At 36.2% G+C, this 15411-nt stretch overlaps 1 protein-coding gene across 3 annotated transcripts in view; it reads left to right on the forward strand.

The window, feature by feature from the left end:
• Stam (signal transducing adaptor molecule) overlaps positions 1-15411 on the forward strand; it is a 71159-nt gene that overhangs the window by 10692 nt on the left and 45056 nt on the right. For 2 of the 3 annotated variants that reach the window (XR_002387785.2, XM_004859965.3), the window contains exon 2: positions 6810-6894. Coding sequence is in view for 2 of the 3 variants with exons in the window: in XM_004859965.3 (XP_004860022.2) it covers positions 6810-6894 (85 nt within the window). In the remaining variant the exon portion in view is untranslated. Of the gene's footprint in view, positions 1-6209; positions 6276-6809; positions 6895-15411 lie in introns of all 3 variants that reach the window. The other variant, XM_087207216.1, reaches the window with a different exon arrangement.

Raw genomic sequence — 15411 nt, forward strand, 5'->3', positions numbered from 1 at the left:
CATGATATTGCTTTATCGTTTAATGTCCACAGGATCTGTAATGATGGTTGTTCTTTTGTTTCTGATACTAGCAATTTGTGTCCTCTCTGTTTTTTTTGTAACTTGCCTAGAGGCCCATTGGTTTTATTGATCTTTTTAAATAACCAGTTTTGGGTTGCGTTGGTTTTTCTCTATTGCTCTCTCCTGTTTTCAGTTTGATTGGCTTCTGTTCTATTATATTTCTTCTCTTTATATTTAATTTGCTTTTCTAGTTTTGTAAGATTGACACGTACAGGTTTTAGGTTTTCTTTTCCACTACATGCATTGAATGGTGTACATTTTCTTCTAAGCCCTGCTTTCATTGCATCCTACAAATTTTAGTAAGTTGTGTTATCATTTTCATTTAGTTCAAAATATTTTTAAATTCCTTGAGATTTTTTGATTCATGTTATTTAAAAGTATATTTTTGGATTTTGCAGCTATTTTTTGTTAGTGATTTCTAGTTTAATTCCTTTGTAGTCGGAGACCGAAGATTGTGTGATTTTCTATTTTAAGTTTGTTTTCATGTGTTTTAGGCCTCAGGATGTGGTCTGACTTGATTTATGTTGCTTGTTGTTATGGTTTGTATCTAGATGTTCCCCCGGCACTTCAAGCACTCATAGGTGGAGCTTTTCAGAGCTGGCTGCACCTAGTGTGTGTGTGATTCTGGGATTAAGGGTGTGTGGTTCTAAATTAGTCCACTGATTGGAATAGTTCAGGTGTGCCTGAATGGATTTACTGAACACAGAAGCCCCACCCTGAGTGTGGCTGGCACCACCCAAAGGGGTTGTATGCTGGATGATATAAAAGGGAAAAGCAGGCTCACTTGCTGCTGCTGCTGCTGCATGCTGCTTCACTGTCTCCTGCCTGCTTGCCATGGACTATTTCTCCTGTATTTTGCTCCTCTGCTGTGCCACCCTCCCCTGGAGCCAGCTGACTATGGACTGAAACTTCTACAAACTCCAAGCTGAAATAACTTTAGGTGTCTCATATTTTGTCTCAGCAATGAGAAAAGTAACTAAGACACATGTGAACTTGAGAATTGTATTCTGTTGCTGGATAGTTGTTGTAATACATAAATAGCAACTACATACAGTCTATTGATGGTGTTGTTAAGTTCAAGTATTTCTTTACTGGTTTTCTGTCTGCCTAATTATCCATTTCTTGTGAGGGATAGTGAAGCTTCTAGTTTTAATAGTGGCTTTCTTCTTATTCATAATAGTTGATTTCTTCTTCTAATTCTGTTTTTGCTTCATACACTATTGTTAGATACGTAAAATAAGATTGTTATGTTTTTCTGGAGAGTTGACATCTTATTGTGCAGTGACCCTTGTTGTCTGTGACAGCTTCCCTTGCTCTAAAAGTCAGCTTTGTCTGAAAAACCATATACATAGTTGCTTCTGGGGTTTTTGGTTGGTTGTTTGTTTGGGGTTTTTTTTTTGAGGGGGGAGGATGGTGATGGAATCCAGGGCACTGCACACTGACATCTCCAGTCCTTTTTCTAATTTTTAATTTTGAGACAGGGTCACTCTAAAGTTGCCCAGGCTTGGTTTGAACTTGTGATGCTCTTGCTTTAACCTCCCAGAGTGCTGCGATTACTGGCATGCACCACCAGGCCAGGATGCTACTCCCACTTCTTTGTTTCTGTATTTTTCAGTAGTGTTAGCATGGTACAGGTACTTCTTGGTTCACCTGAAGTTACACTCAGGTAAACGCACTCTAAGTTGAAAATAAGTAAAAAAATGTGTTAATGCTCCTGACTTACACGCAGTATAGCTTAGCCACACAGTTCACTGTAGTATCCGTTGTTTATCCTTGTGATTATGTGGCTGACTGTGATTGTGTAACTGGAAGCTGCTGCGTACTCCCGCTGCCCAACTGCATGAAAGAGTATTGTACTACATATTGCTAGCCCAGAAAAAGATCAAAATTTGAAACACTATTTCTACTGAATGTGATCAAACATTGAAAAATTTTAAGTTGAACTGTTTTTAAGTTGGAATCATCTATGTATCTTTGTCTATCCCTTTACTTTTTTTTGGTACCAGGGATCGAACTCAGGTCCTTACGCTTGTGAGGCAGGTGGCAGAACCACTGAGCTCAATCCCCGGTCCTATCCCTTTACTTTTAGTCTATATGTATTCTTATGTCTAAAGTAAATTTTTTGTAGACAATATATAATTGAGAGTTATTCTTTTTATCTACTTTGACAGTGTCTTTTAATTGCTGTAGTAGTATTTAGACATTGATATTTACAGTGATTATTAGTATAGTCAAATTAATGTTTACCATATTTGTTACTGTTTTCTTTTTGCTTTGCATTTTCCTGGTTTTTCTTCCTCTTCTTTTGCCCTTTGTGGTTTTAATTGAGCATTCTATCTTCTTAGCATATAGTTATACTTTTAAAAATAATACATTTCAGTGGTTTCTATAGTTTGGAATATTTACATCCAATCCAAGTCTACTTTCAAATAACACTTTATAGGTAGTAAAGATACCTTGTAATAAATATATCTTTTCTTCCATTCCTTGTATCATTGCTATTGTTCATGTCATTTATACACAATCTAAAGAATATGTAAGCATACATAATGAATACATAATTGACTTTATCCTTTAGATCAATTAAGAATAAGTTGTTTTCCCTTCAGATAGTCCTTTTAATTTTCTTCCTTTATGTATATCCAAGTTTCTAACCTGCACCATTTTCCACCTCTGTTTTATTTTTTTTAACTTTTTTGCTTTTTTCATTAGTACATGCTCATGATACACAATGAATATATTTGTGGGAAGTTGGTACATAAATGTAGTGCATCTTAGTCCTTTTTATTTCCCCTTCCCTCCTTTTCCTTCATCTGTCAATCCTCTTGTCATCTGCAGAAGGTCTACCTCCCTGTTTTCTATTGTCTTTCTTTTATTTTGCTCTTCTCATGTAAGAGAAACCATTTAGTTTTCTGGGTCTGATTTGTTTCGTTTAGCATTATGGTCTCAAGATCCATCCATTCTCCTATAAATAATTCAAATTTATCCTTTATAGCTGAGTAGTACACCACTGTGTTTAAATGCCACATTTTCTTTATTCATTTATCTGTTGATGGATGTGTAGGCTGTTTCCAATATTTAGCTATTGTGAGTTGTGCTGGTATAAACATGGGTATGAAAATATCACTGCAATACAATGTCTTTAACTCTTTTGGGAAGATACCCAGGAGAAGTATAGCAGGGTCACATGAAATTTCTGTTTTTAGTTTGTTGAGAAATCTCCAGTCTGATTTCCAAAGTGGTTGAACTATTAATTTTTTAAGTGATTATAAATGGGCTTGATATCCTGATTTCTTTCTCAGTGGGCTCATTGTTGGTGTACAGGAACGCTATTGATTTTTGTGTATTTATTTTGTATCCTGCTACTTTGTTGAGTTTATTAGTTCTAGGAATCTTTTAGTAGACTTTTAAAAATCTTTTATGTAGGAGATCAGGGCATGTGCAGATAATGATAGTTTGACTTCTGTGTGAAGTCCTTTTAAATTTATTTTGCAAGACAGGTGTTGATAACATGGCCTCACTTTTTGAGAACGGATTTCTTTGTCACTTATTTATTTGTGTGTATAATGCTGGCAACTGAACTCAGGGCCTTGCACAGTCTAGGCAAACACTCTACCACTGAGTTACACCCTCAGCCTCTCTTTCACTTTTGAATGATACTTTTGAAGGGTGTGGGAGTCTAAGTTGGCAGTTATTTTCTTCAAATTTGCAGATATTTCATCTCACCCTCTTCCTTGCATGGATTCTAAGAAGTCACATGTATTTTTACCTTTGTTCTGTTGATAAGATATTTTTTTCTTCTGGCTTCTTCAAAATTTTTTCTTTACCTTTGATTTTCTGTAGTTTGAATATGATATGCCTGCCTATGTGTAGCTTTCTTGGCACTCATTCTGCTTGGTGTTCCTAGCCTCTAGAATCTGTGCTCGGTGTCTGATATTAATTTTGGGGAAATCTCAGGCATTAATATACTTCAAATGTTCCTTCTGCTTCTTCCTCTTGTTTTTTTCTTCTGATGTTCCCATTAGACAGGTCATACCTTTTGTACTTGTTCTATAATTCTTGGATAGTCTCTGTCTCTCTCTCTCTCCTTCCTCCCCTCTTCTTTTTTTCCTTTACTTTTCAGTTTAGAAGTTTCTGTTGACATACCTTCAGGCTCAGAGATTTTTTCCCATGGCCCATCTGATCATCTAGTCTGCTAATGAATCCCTCAAAGGCATTTTTTAATTCATTTACATAATTTTTTATCTCTAGCATTCCTTTTCTATTATTTTTTGTAGAGGTACTGGGGATTGAACCCAGGGCTTCACACACGCTAGGCAAGTGCTCTAGCACTGAACTACACTGCAGACTTAAAAAAATGTTTTTTGAGACAGGTCTTGTTAAGTTACTCAGGCTGCCCTTGAACTTGGGATCTTCCTGCCTTAGCCACCTGACTAGTTGAGGTTAGAGATGTATGCCACCATATCTGGCTCATTCTTGATTCTTTCTTAGATTTTTTATCGCTTTGCTTGCATTATTGTTGTTTTACATTGCTTACTTTTTTTCCACCTCATAATGGGGATTGAACCCAGGGCCTTTGCTCTGGGCTACATCCCTAACCCTTTGTTTTTATTTTTTACTTGAGACAGAGCCTCACTAAATAGCTCAGGTTGGACTCGAACTTGGAATCCTGCTGCCTCAGCATCTCAGAGTGCTGGGATCACAGATCTGTGCTACTACACCTAGCTACATTATCTACTTTCCCCATCACAGCCTTAGTATATTACTAATAGTTTTAGAAATTCTGGGTCTGATAATTCCAACATCCCTGCATATATCAGTGTGTTTCTAATGCTTGTTGTCTTTTCAAACTGTTTTTACCTTTCAGTGTGATTTGTTTTTCGTCTTATTTGCTAAGAACCAAGCATGATGTACTGGTGAATAGGTGCTCCATTCCCTCAGTGGCTCTAACTCACCCTCATACCTGATAACGTACAGTAAGTCCTGGCTTTTGGTGAATGAGCTGAGTCTCTGGACTGTGAGCTTCATGCCTGCTTCTCAGTCTTCCCCCATTCAGGTGAGACAGGAGAGGGAGCTGGAGCTGGGTATTTCTCTCTTTGCTCAGGTAGCAGACGAGAGCAGGTGGGAGCTGGGAATACCCCTTACCTCAGGTAGGTTAATGTCTCTCGCTGTGGTTAGACATTAGTGAAATAGTTTCTCTTAAGGGCAGGCCTTATTAAGAAGAGCAGAGTGCTCTGGTGTATTTCCAAATGGTTTCTTTTCTCCTTCTCCTGACAGAAGGTAGCAGAAGGGAATTTCTCTCCTGTATTTACTGTGAGAATCTCGTATTGGTTCTGGGTAAAACTCACAGAGCTGTGGGTTCCCCCTGTGATTTGGTCCCCCTGGAGTTTTAACGCTCACACTTGTCCTCACTGAGCCACCAGCAACTTCTCAATCCAATTTAGGTTCTGCAGCCAGGCTGTGGCTGCTGTGGAGATTGCTGACCGTGTAAGTTGTGATTCTCTGCGTCTGCTTGTCTGTCTCTAGTTCTTGGGTTGGGGTTTGCTCTGTAAGCTCCCTTCCCTGAAGGATCTAAGAGAAGTGTATGCTTTTTCACCATGTTCAGCTTTTTACTTGTTTGGATAGAGTGATGACTTGTAAGCTTTGATCATTCCTGATTGGAAACCAGAAGGACTTCCTTTGTTGTTGTGCCTAGGTCTCCGCTATGCCTGCGGCCTATTAGTCCAGAAAAGCTTTATTTGACCTCCAGAAAACAAACCTTTACACTCCACTGTCCTTCTCTGTGCAAGGATAGCTGCTAGTGCACTCTAGTGAGGAAGGCAGGACCTGCAGTGGTGCAGGACTGACCTGCATTTCAGAGTACTGTCACTATTCCTCCCTAATGTAAGTCCTCTTCCTTCACTTTCACTTCCGTTCTTTCTGCTCCCACTTTGAGCCTTCTGAGTATTAAGTGGTATAAAGCAGCCTTGTTCTTAAGCTTTTTTTTTTCTTAGTGCAGTTACATGATTCTTTTTTCTTGGATCGTCTATGTAGGTTACCATATATATTTATATTGGTATAAAACTTTTAAGATACAGTGGCTGTTAATCACTTTCGATGTTTACCTTGTCCTTGTATGTTTATCTTAAAAAAAAACTCTTGTGATTCAGGAAGGAAGCTGAACTAGATGATTGGGTACAGTATGCCATCGTCCTGAAGCTGAACTAGATGATTGGGTACAGTATGCCATCGTTCTGTTGATTTTTTTAATATGCCAAGTTTTTATTTAAGGAAAAATTTTCAAAGCTTGATTTTTCTTTCCTTCTATCCTCTCTTCTCATTGTCAATCAAATAAGCAATTCTAGCTAAATAATTAATTGCCTGATGGAGAGCTCTGCCTAGCCTATGTCACTTCATTGGCAAATAAGGACATTTTCATATTGAAAAGATTAATTTATTATTAATAATAATTTAATTTTTAATAATATATTAATCTTTCTGTTTGTGGATAGAGTAGACCTGTATATAACCTTTTTAAAAAAATCAATTAAAAATCAACTGAAGTGTGAATGGGGGAAAATTGTGACTGGTAGTAGTGTGCTCTTCTCCCTTTAAAGATGGATATGAAAGTCTTATCAACTGGAGTGCTGGCAACTATTTGGGTTTTTATTAAAGCTTGATCAAACTACACCTTGGTGATTTTAATGTGGCTACATATACTGTGACGATCTGAAAGATAATATTTCTACAATTCCTCTTGCAATCTACAGAGAAAGCAACCAGCGAGATGAACACTGCTGAGGACTGGGGCCTCATCCTGGATATTTGCGATAAGGTCGGCCAATCCCGCACTGGGTAAGTGTTCTAAGTTTCAAAGGATAGAGGAAAGAATTAGGAGGTAAAACATATTACAGTCACAATTTAGTTTGAAAGGGGAGTATTTTTACAAGAACATTTTGAGAGTCATCCATTTGTTACCCCTTGTAATCAGCTTGATATGATGGGTAAAGAGTTGGTACTTTATTAACCACTTTCTTTTATTGTTTTCCTTCTCTGAAATCTATCTTTCCCCACAAGATTGTAGTCATTATTGTTTCCTCACTTACCAAGTTTTGTGGCTATGTCTTGGGTTTCTCTTTGTCATGTCTGCAGTGTTCCACCCAAATTGATTATTGACTTTTGGGGGGGGGTGCTAAAATTTAAATTTATTCTGTATTTCTGCATTGTAAAATGGCATCCTTTTATATCACTTTACTCTTCACTTATAAACCTTGCTCAAGATTTACTTTTTAAAAATTTTTTCCTTGGCTATAATTGCTTAACATTTTTATTAAAACAGAAAAGAATACTCAGAATCAGCAAATTACCTTGTTCATAGTAGGTGCTCAGTAAATTTTTTTTTTTCTTAAATTCTTTAATGGTACATTTTAGGTATACAGTACATTTAGATTTATCTTTGGGTGGTTGTACCTGTACATGATGTATCTTGGTTCTTATTTTTTCCCCATTAGATTATTGACTATTGAAAGGCACAAATTAGGGGAATATAATCTTAAACTTGGGGCATTATTTACAGGGCTTTCCAGATAGTACAGAAGTGAATTAACAGGTGCATGTGATTTCCTGCTCTCCTGGTGTAGTAATGTTCAGCCATTAGCGGTCTTATTTACCCTATTGTGCCACAAATAGTATTGTCCCATTTGTGTACTTTCATGTGAACAAGAGGAGAAGCACTGTTGTGTTGCACTTGATTCTTCTTAGTGGTAATCTAACCCTCTCACATACCTTCTTTGGCTGTTCCTTTCCTTTCAGATCTCTGTGTTCCTCAAACTTTCCTTAGTTCATTTTTTTTGTAATACTTTTTCTTTTGATATCTTAAAACTCTCAGGTGTCCTTATGTGGGAGAAATCTGATTTTCAGTTCTGACTCTTCTTACCCAAGTACGAGTGCTGTGAACACAACATCATTTTTAGATTTCATAATATATAATCCTTAATCTCACCATATAGAAAGCTGAACTCCTATGCCTTTTTGCTTTAAACCTGCTTTTCCTTCCTTGTTCCCTGTTGTTGTTAATGACAAGAGGATTCTTTCATTGTACATAAAGCCTCAGAGTCACCTCCATATTTATTTTGTTACTAAATTCTTTCATTCTTCACAATCCTTGTCAAAACGTTGATTACAGTCTCCTTCATTCTTCAGCCTGTGCCAGCAGGTGAGGGCAGCTTGTCTTCAGGGCCTGTGTACCCCTTCACTCGAGCTTTCATGATCCCTAGTGTGCTTCCCTACATGGTTCCCAAAGGCCCCAGTATTCCCTTTGTTATCTTCACATTTTAGTATATTAAGTCTCATCCTTTCTGGCCCAGTTAATTAATTTAATTAGTATTTGAATAACTACTGTGTTATTCAAATAACTACTACATAGCCATTCCTCTTTCTCCATTTTCATTTGGCCTGCTTTACTTGAGACATTTTTTTACCTTGCCTGGAGTGGTAGATTAACATTCAGGCATTTCTTTTCTATTTTCATCTCTTTTATGTCTAATTCTTGTATTCACTTGCCATGTAACAGCTGTGTTCACATTACTCCCCTATCTTCCATGATGAGTTCAGTCTCAATTTCTTAGCCCTTTGGGTTATTTTCCATTTACTTCTCCCTATTTTCCATTCATTTCAACTCAGTTACTTGAGTTGCTTCTCTGTCTTTGTTTACCCCTGCCCCCAACACCCCACCCTACAAGTACTGGGAAATGAACCCAGGGCCTTCACATTGAGCTCTATCACCAGTCGTTTTTTAATTTTGAGACAGGGTCTCACTAAGTCTCTTAAGTTGTGTAGGCTGGGCTTGAACTTGTAGTTCGCTTGTCTCAGTCTCCCAGCGTGCTAGGATTACAGGCATGGGCCACTATGCATGGCACTTTTGTTTCTTTAATTCCTTCTATGTGGATATTTTCTTCTCTCATTTCTTATCGCTGCGACTTAAATTTTTTCGGAACCAATTTAGGTATCATTTCTCTTAAGCTGCTGCTTACCCCCTTTACTGACATTAATATGAAGTTTCTCTGAAGCCTCGAAGCACTATCAAAGGCATTCTTAGGGCCCGGGATGTAGCTCAGTGGTAGAGTGTATGCTTAGCATATATAAGGCATTGGGTTCAATCCCCTGCACACACACAGGTTTCCTGTTTGTGCATTGTCCTGTATTTTAGTAATCTATATGTAGTAAACTTAGATATGTAGAGTGAACAGTTCACCAAATTCTGTGATGTAGAGGAAAGAAGCAAATAACTCAGAGCTTTAGACCCATGGACTCTGAAATGAAACTAGGTTTAAATTCTGGCTCTGCCCACCAAGCCATGTCACACTGGGTAAGTAAGTGGCCTTTCTGGGCCTTACTGTTCTAGTTTACCACATAAAATGGTGTCTTTTTCAAAGGAGGATTGCTATGACTGTGAGATTAATTAATAGGTAGGGTGCTTAGAGTGGTACTTGGCATATGCAACTCTGGCCCTTTAAAAAAAAATTTTATTATTATTATTATGTTTTGTACTGAGGGTCGAACTCAGGACCTTGCGCTTATGAGGCAGGCATAGTGCCACTGAGCTAAATCCCCAGCCCTGGCCACTTTTGATTTTTCTGTATAGTTTTCAGATAAAACTTTATCAAGTATTCTAGTTGCAAAGTCTTCCTCTCACTCTGTTAGTTTTCATTTTATCTTTACTTTGGCCTTCCTTGTTTTATAGACACTTTTTATAATAACTTGATGAGTTGCTTGAAATCAAAAGACAAATCCCTTTCATTACTAGAAATATTCCACAGTTTTCTAGTTTAAAAATAAATCTGTAATGCATCTGAAATTCTGTGTCGTTTATAGTAAAGGTGTGGAGGTCAGTTCGTTTTTTTGCATGTTAACGTTAGTATACCAGAGCTGTTCATTACATACTCATTTTCTTATTTTGTGTTTCCTCACATTTGAAATTAACTGATTTATAGCTTTAAAAAAGTATTTTTTGTTTGTCTGTGTTTTGTTTTTATCCCATATCAGTAGATTTAGACACATTCATTTTTTAAACTTTTTTCAAATTTATTTTTAGTTCAAATGCTTTTTCTCAGGGTATTTTTTAACATTTGACTTCCCATTTGGGGATTTTACTTAAGAGTGTACTACATCTTGTAATTTACTTAGGAAATATTTTCAAATTTAGTAATCTAAGCAATGATAATGAGTGGTTCTCTGTGTACTTTTGAGGAATATTTTCTCTCTACTCCTTTTTTCCTTCCTTCCCCTTCCTTCTCTTCCTTTTTCCTTCCACTTCCTGTTTTCTTCCTTTGTTAATGGTTCTTACTTCTTTTAATTCCCCACTGATTTCCAGGTATTTATTTGTTTATGTAAATGGGTATCACTTTATAGCTCTTATTAGTAAGGAGTTTGAATAGTATTAAGTAATAGAGATCCCATTTTAATATTATTGAGGTTTTAGAAAGCATCGTAGTCTGAGTAATAGCTCATGTATACATTTTTTTGAGTACTGTTTTACATACATACCCATTTTGTTTTGGTTTTGTTTTTTTTTGTTGTACCTTGATATTCTTGTGTTAGGAAGTCGCATGCATGAGGGCAGCCTTCGTGACTCTCCTGCATTCTCGCCACTTTTGCTTTCCTAGGCTCTTTTCTCCATTAAAAAAAAAAATTATGGCATTGCTAGAAAGCAAAATATATTTATTTATATAATGAAACATTTTTCTTGACGTAAAAGTTCATTTTTTCTTATTTTAATTTAAAATATCTTCATGTGTCCCTAAAATGACTATGCCTAAATAGCTAGTAGATAAACATTATGGAATTGGTTTATATATTCCCAAATTGGTAAGTAGTACAAGATTATTAAGGTTCTTTTGAGGTGAGCAATGAACTGCTTATGGTGGCATTCTGAATTTATTGTTTCTTTTTAATTTATTCTTTATTGTGGTATTGTATGTATAAAGTAAAACTTACCCTTTTAACAGTTCTGAAATGACTCAGTAGCATTTAGCACATTCACACTGCTGTTCAGGTATCACCACTGTCCATCCAATTTTTTTATCATCTCAAATTGAAATGCTATACCCACAAACAAATAACTCATTTCCCCCCTCCTGCCGGCCCCATCACCATGGTTGATTTGTTTTTAATCTTTTAAATTAAACTTAAGATTAGTGTATAGGGATAGCTTATGGCGATCCAGTTTGTGATCTAGGAACCTGGATGGATATGTTTAGATATGGGTTGCTGATGGTAGCAGAAGAACACTGAACAATGTTGTCAGCTGGGAATGAGATCTTCCAGATGCCTGATGTGCTTTAGAGAAAATTGAGACATGGGATTGGGGCAAGGTGGGGCGTCAGTCCTCCTGACAAATTCAGATAGGGAGTTTGAAGAAGGAAGAAGTTGTGCATTGGAATGTGTCTTACAAGGTAATTGTGTGTTAGGTGACAATCTAGATTTACTATTCCCATTTGCTGTTAGCCTGAAACTTTATTGAATAAAGAGATGTATTTAAGAGAACAGATTCAGGGCTGGTAGAAGAATGTTATGAAATGCATTTTCTTTCCATAATTTTGTGTATTCTAATTAAAGTGATTTATAATATGTAGAATTATTTAAAGCATAAATAAAAAGAAATGAATTATTATCCCTTCCCTCTTTTGAAGCCATCTGTCTTAGATTTGTGATAATTTGGAAAATATTTTAAAGTTGTAAGAGGGGAAAAGAGAACCATGACTGTGAAATTTCATTTAGTCAGAAATTTCATTTAGTCATTTCTGTGACCTAGAAACATTATTCCCAGTGATGTTGTGAAAAATTTGTCATTAAATCTTTAAGTGAACTTTTCTATTCTTTAAAGCCTACAACACACACACGTGCGTACATATATATGTTTGTTGATTTAAAAAATACATATACTAATAGAAAATATGTACTGCTTTTTTTTTCCTAACCTGAACCCTAATATACTTTGTTTTTAAAAATATTGATAAATATTCACATGGCTCAAAAATTAAAACAGTTTAAAAAGATGAAAGTTGATAAGTTCTAACTTCTGTCTCCATTTCTCACCCCTACTGCCTATATGGAAGTAGTTTTCTTTTATATCTTTTCATTGTTTCTTTATATTAAGTATATTACCCCCATTCATATACAGTAGGTATATTGTATATACTATTCTGCATTTATTACTTCCTTAATATATCCTGTTAATCTTAGAAATATATTTCTTTTAAAGTCTGTTAGTAGTGGAGAAATTTAGAAATAATTTTCTAATTTGACATCAGTTTTAGGGACAGGTAGAATTTTTGACTCAGTAATTATTGAAGAAATTGTTTAATAATTTTTAGTAATTGTATCAATTTCAGGAAACTGAGTAGATGTATTTGCTCTTTGGTTCATGTAGTTTATTTATTGTTTTGTTTAAAGGCTGGAAATATTTGTTTATGCAGAACTTAAAAAACTTTTACGAAGCATTCTGAGAAGTTTCTCAGACTTCTCAAGATATTCACATGATTTTTTGGCAGGCAGCTCCAGTGGGTGAGTAAGTGGTGAAGAATGCCAGCTGGGTCATATGATGCACCGAACAGCCTCTGTTGTCTGGAAATCGAGAGAACTTTCAGAATGATAGTAACAGGGTTTTTTTAATGTCTTCATATAATAAGGGACTTTTCTCTGTTAGTTTTTGGTTGGTTTGTTTATGTTTTACACATGTAAAAATAAATGTGGTGGTAGGTATTGATTAGCCACAATAATAAATTGAAAGTATTTGTATAATTGACATCCAGGTTACTTTTTTGCATTCTTTTCTTTTCTTTTTCTTTGATACCTGGGATCGAATTTGGGATCTTGCCCTTGTGAGGCAGGCAGTGGCACCACTGAGCTAAATCCCCAGCCCATTTTGCATTATTTTATATGTTGTTAACAATTTTTGCTTAGCTTAACCAAATATACAGTTGACTGATGTGGAAAACATGATGTAATTATTTTCTCAGCTAATGTATATATTTAGGTAGTAAATCTTTGATTTATTCAAGTAGAAGGAGAAGGATAAAATGATAGTTATTAGTGATGTTTTGTGAACAATATAAACGTAAGTCTTTGGGAAGGAGTTTGTTAAAAGTGTTTCTTTTGCCTCTGTATTGTCTTGTCCAGGACTGGGTTATGATGATTTCTGACCTTCAACTGGAAATTAATGCAGCAGCTTTCTGAGTTTTGTAAGGGAAAAATAATCTTTAATCATTTGAGAATTGCAAGGGCAGCATCAGGCGGAGAGAAAGACTTCTTCCAATAGGTAGATGATGATAATTCTCCTTCCCTCCCTCCCACTCTCCCTTTCTCCCTTCTTTCTGATTTATAGGCCTTAATCTTCAAATCTTTTAAATGCTTTCAAGAATAATAGCTAATATTTATTGACTGCTTTTTGTTTGGTTTGCCAGGTACTGTTAAAGTACACTGTACACTTTTTACTTAATCACAATTACCCTAGAGTTCTACAGGTTTTTCTTGATTTACACATGAGAAATCAGATTCATATTTAGTGTTTTCCCTCTTAACACAAGTTCCGTAGCTAGTTTCATCCTCCATTCATAAATTGTGGAGGTTGGTTGTGTGCTTTGTGTACATAGTGGGTAAGTAAAGTGGGCATGGCTTTTGCTGTCAGCATTACTAATAGCCTATTGGTAGAAGATAGAAATAAAGAGGGAAGGAGTTGAGAAGATGTCAGTGGAGTGCTGTAATGGAGAACAAAGGAGAGCCCTACTTAGGGCTTTCGTGGAGGGGTTTGTGTGTGCTGATTGTAAAGTTTAGAGGAGGCAAAGAGCAAAAAGTAGTGCTTCTGAGGAAGAAACTCTGGCATGTATATGAGTGCTGCAAGGTAGGGAAAAAAGTCCCTTTTAAAAAACTTGAAAAATACAGTCACTAGAGCAGAAATGAGTTGCTGTAAATGAGCACATTAGGCTGTATTGTATTAGGGTGATGTGCTCTGTAGCCTTTCAGACTGAGTTTTTCACTTAGTAAGGTTCTTTCTCCCTTTTTGTGGCTTAACAGCTTAGTTTTTATTCCTGGATAATATTCCATTACAGAAGACTTCTAGATGTAATTGACAGATTCAGTAGAGTAGCTGGATACAAGGTCAGCACTCAAAAAACAATAGCCTTCTTATATACAAATAACAGACTCACTGAGAGAGAAATTAGGGAAACAATTCCTTTTACAATAGCATCCAAAAAAATGAAATATCTAGGAATCAATCTAACAGGAAGCAAAAGACCTCTACACTGAAAACTACAGCACTCTGATAAAAGAGATCAAAGAGGATACAAGAAAATGGGAAGATATCCCTTGTTCCTGGGTAGGAAGAACCAATATAGTAAAAATGGCCATACTTCCAAAACTACTATATAGATTCAATGCAATGCCAATTGAAATTCCCACAATATACTTCATAGAACTAGAGAAAACAATCCAAAAATTCATTTGGAACCATAAGAGACCTAGAATAGCTAAAGCAATTCCAAGCAACAGAGACATGGCTGAGGGTATCACAATCCCCAACTTGAAACTATACTACAAATCTACTGTGATAAAATCAGCATGGTACTGGCAAAGGTACAGACCTGAGGATCAGTGGAATAGATTAGAAGATGCAGAAACAACTCCAGACATGCTCAGCCACCTCTTCTTTGACAAAGGAGCCAACCACCATCATTGGAGGAAAGATAGCCTATTTAATAAATGGTGTTGGAAAAACTGGATTTCAACCGCCAAAGATTAAAACTAGACCCATATCTATCACCGTGCACTAAACTAAGATCAAAGTGGATTAAATATCTAAATATTAAGACAGAAACACTAAACTAGCTGGAAGATAAGTTAGGTAGAGCTCTTGAAGACATTGGCATAGGAAAAGACTTCATGAACAAAACCTCAGCAGCACGAGAACTAGCGGAAAGAATCAACAACTGGGATCTCATCTTATTAAAAAGCTTCTGCACTGCAAAAGAAACCACCAACAGAGCTAACAGACAACCTACAATATGGGAAAAAAATTTTAGCAGCTGTACCTCAGACAAAGGACTACTATCTAGAATATATAAAGAACTGAAAAAAATCAGACCTCCCAAATTCAAAGACCCAATTCAAAAATGGGCATCTGAAATGAACAGACATTTCTCAGACAAAGAAGTAAAAGCAGCAAACAAATATATGAAAAAATGTTCAACATCACTGGTCATTCGAGAGATGCAGATGAAAACAACACTGAGATTCCACCTCACCCCAGAAAGAATGGCTGCTATAAGAAATCAACAAATAACAAATGCTGGTGGGGTTGTGGGGAGAAAGGAA

This window comes from Heterocephalus glaber, unplaced genomic scaffold (genome assembly GCF_053883595.1).
Source record: "Heterocephalus glaber isolate CG9 unplaced genomic scaffold, H.glaber_assembly_v1.0 deba00000768, whole genome shotgun sequence".
In the NCBI taxonomy this organism is placed as follows: domain Eukaryota; kingdom Metazoa; phylum Chordata; class Mammalia; order Rodentia; family Bathyergidae; genus Heterocephalus; species Heterocephalus glaber.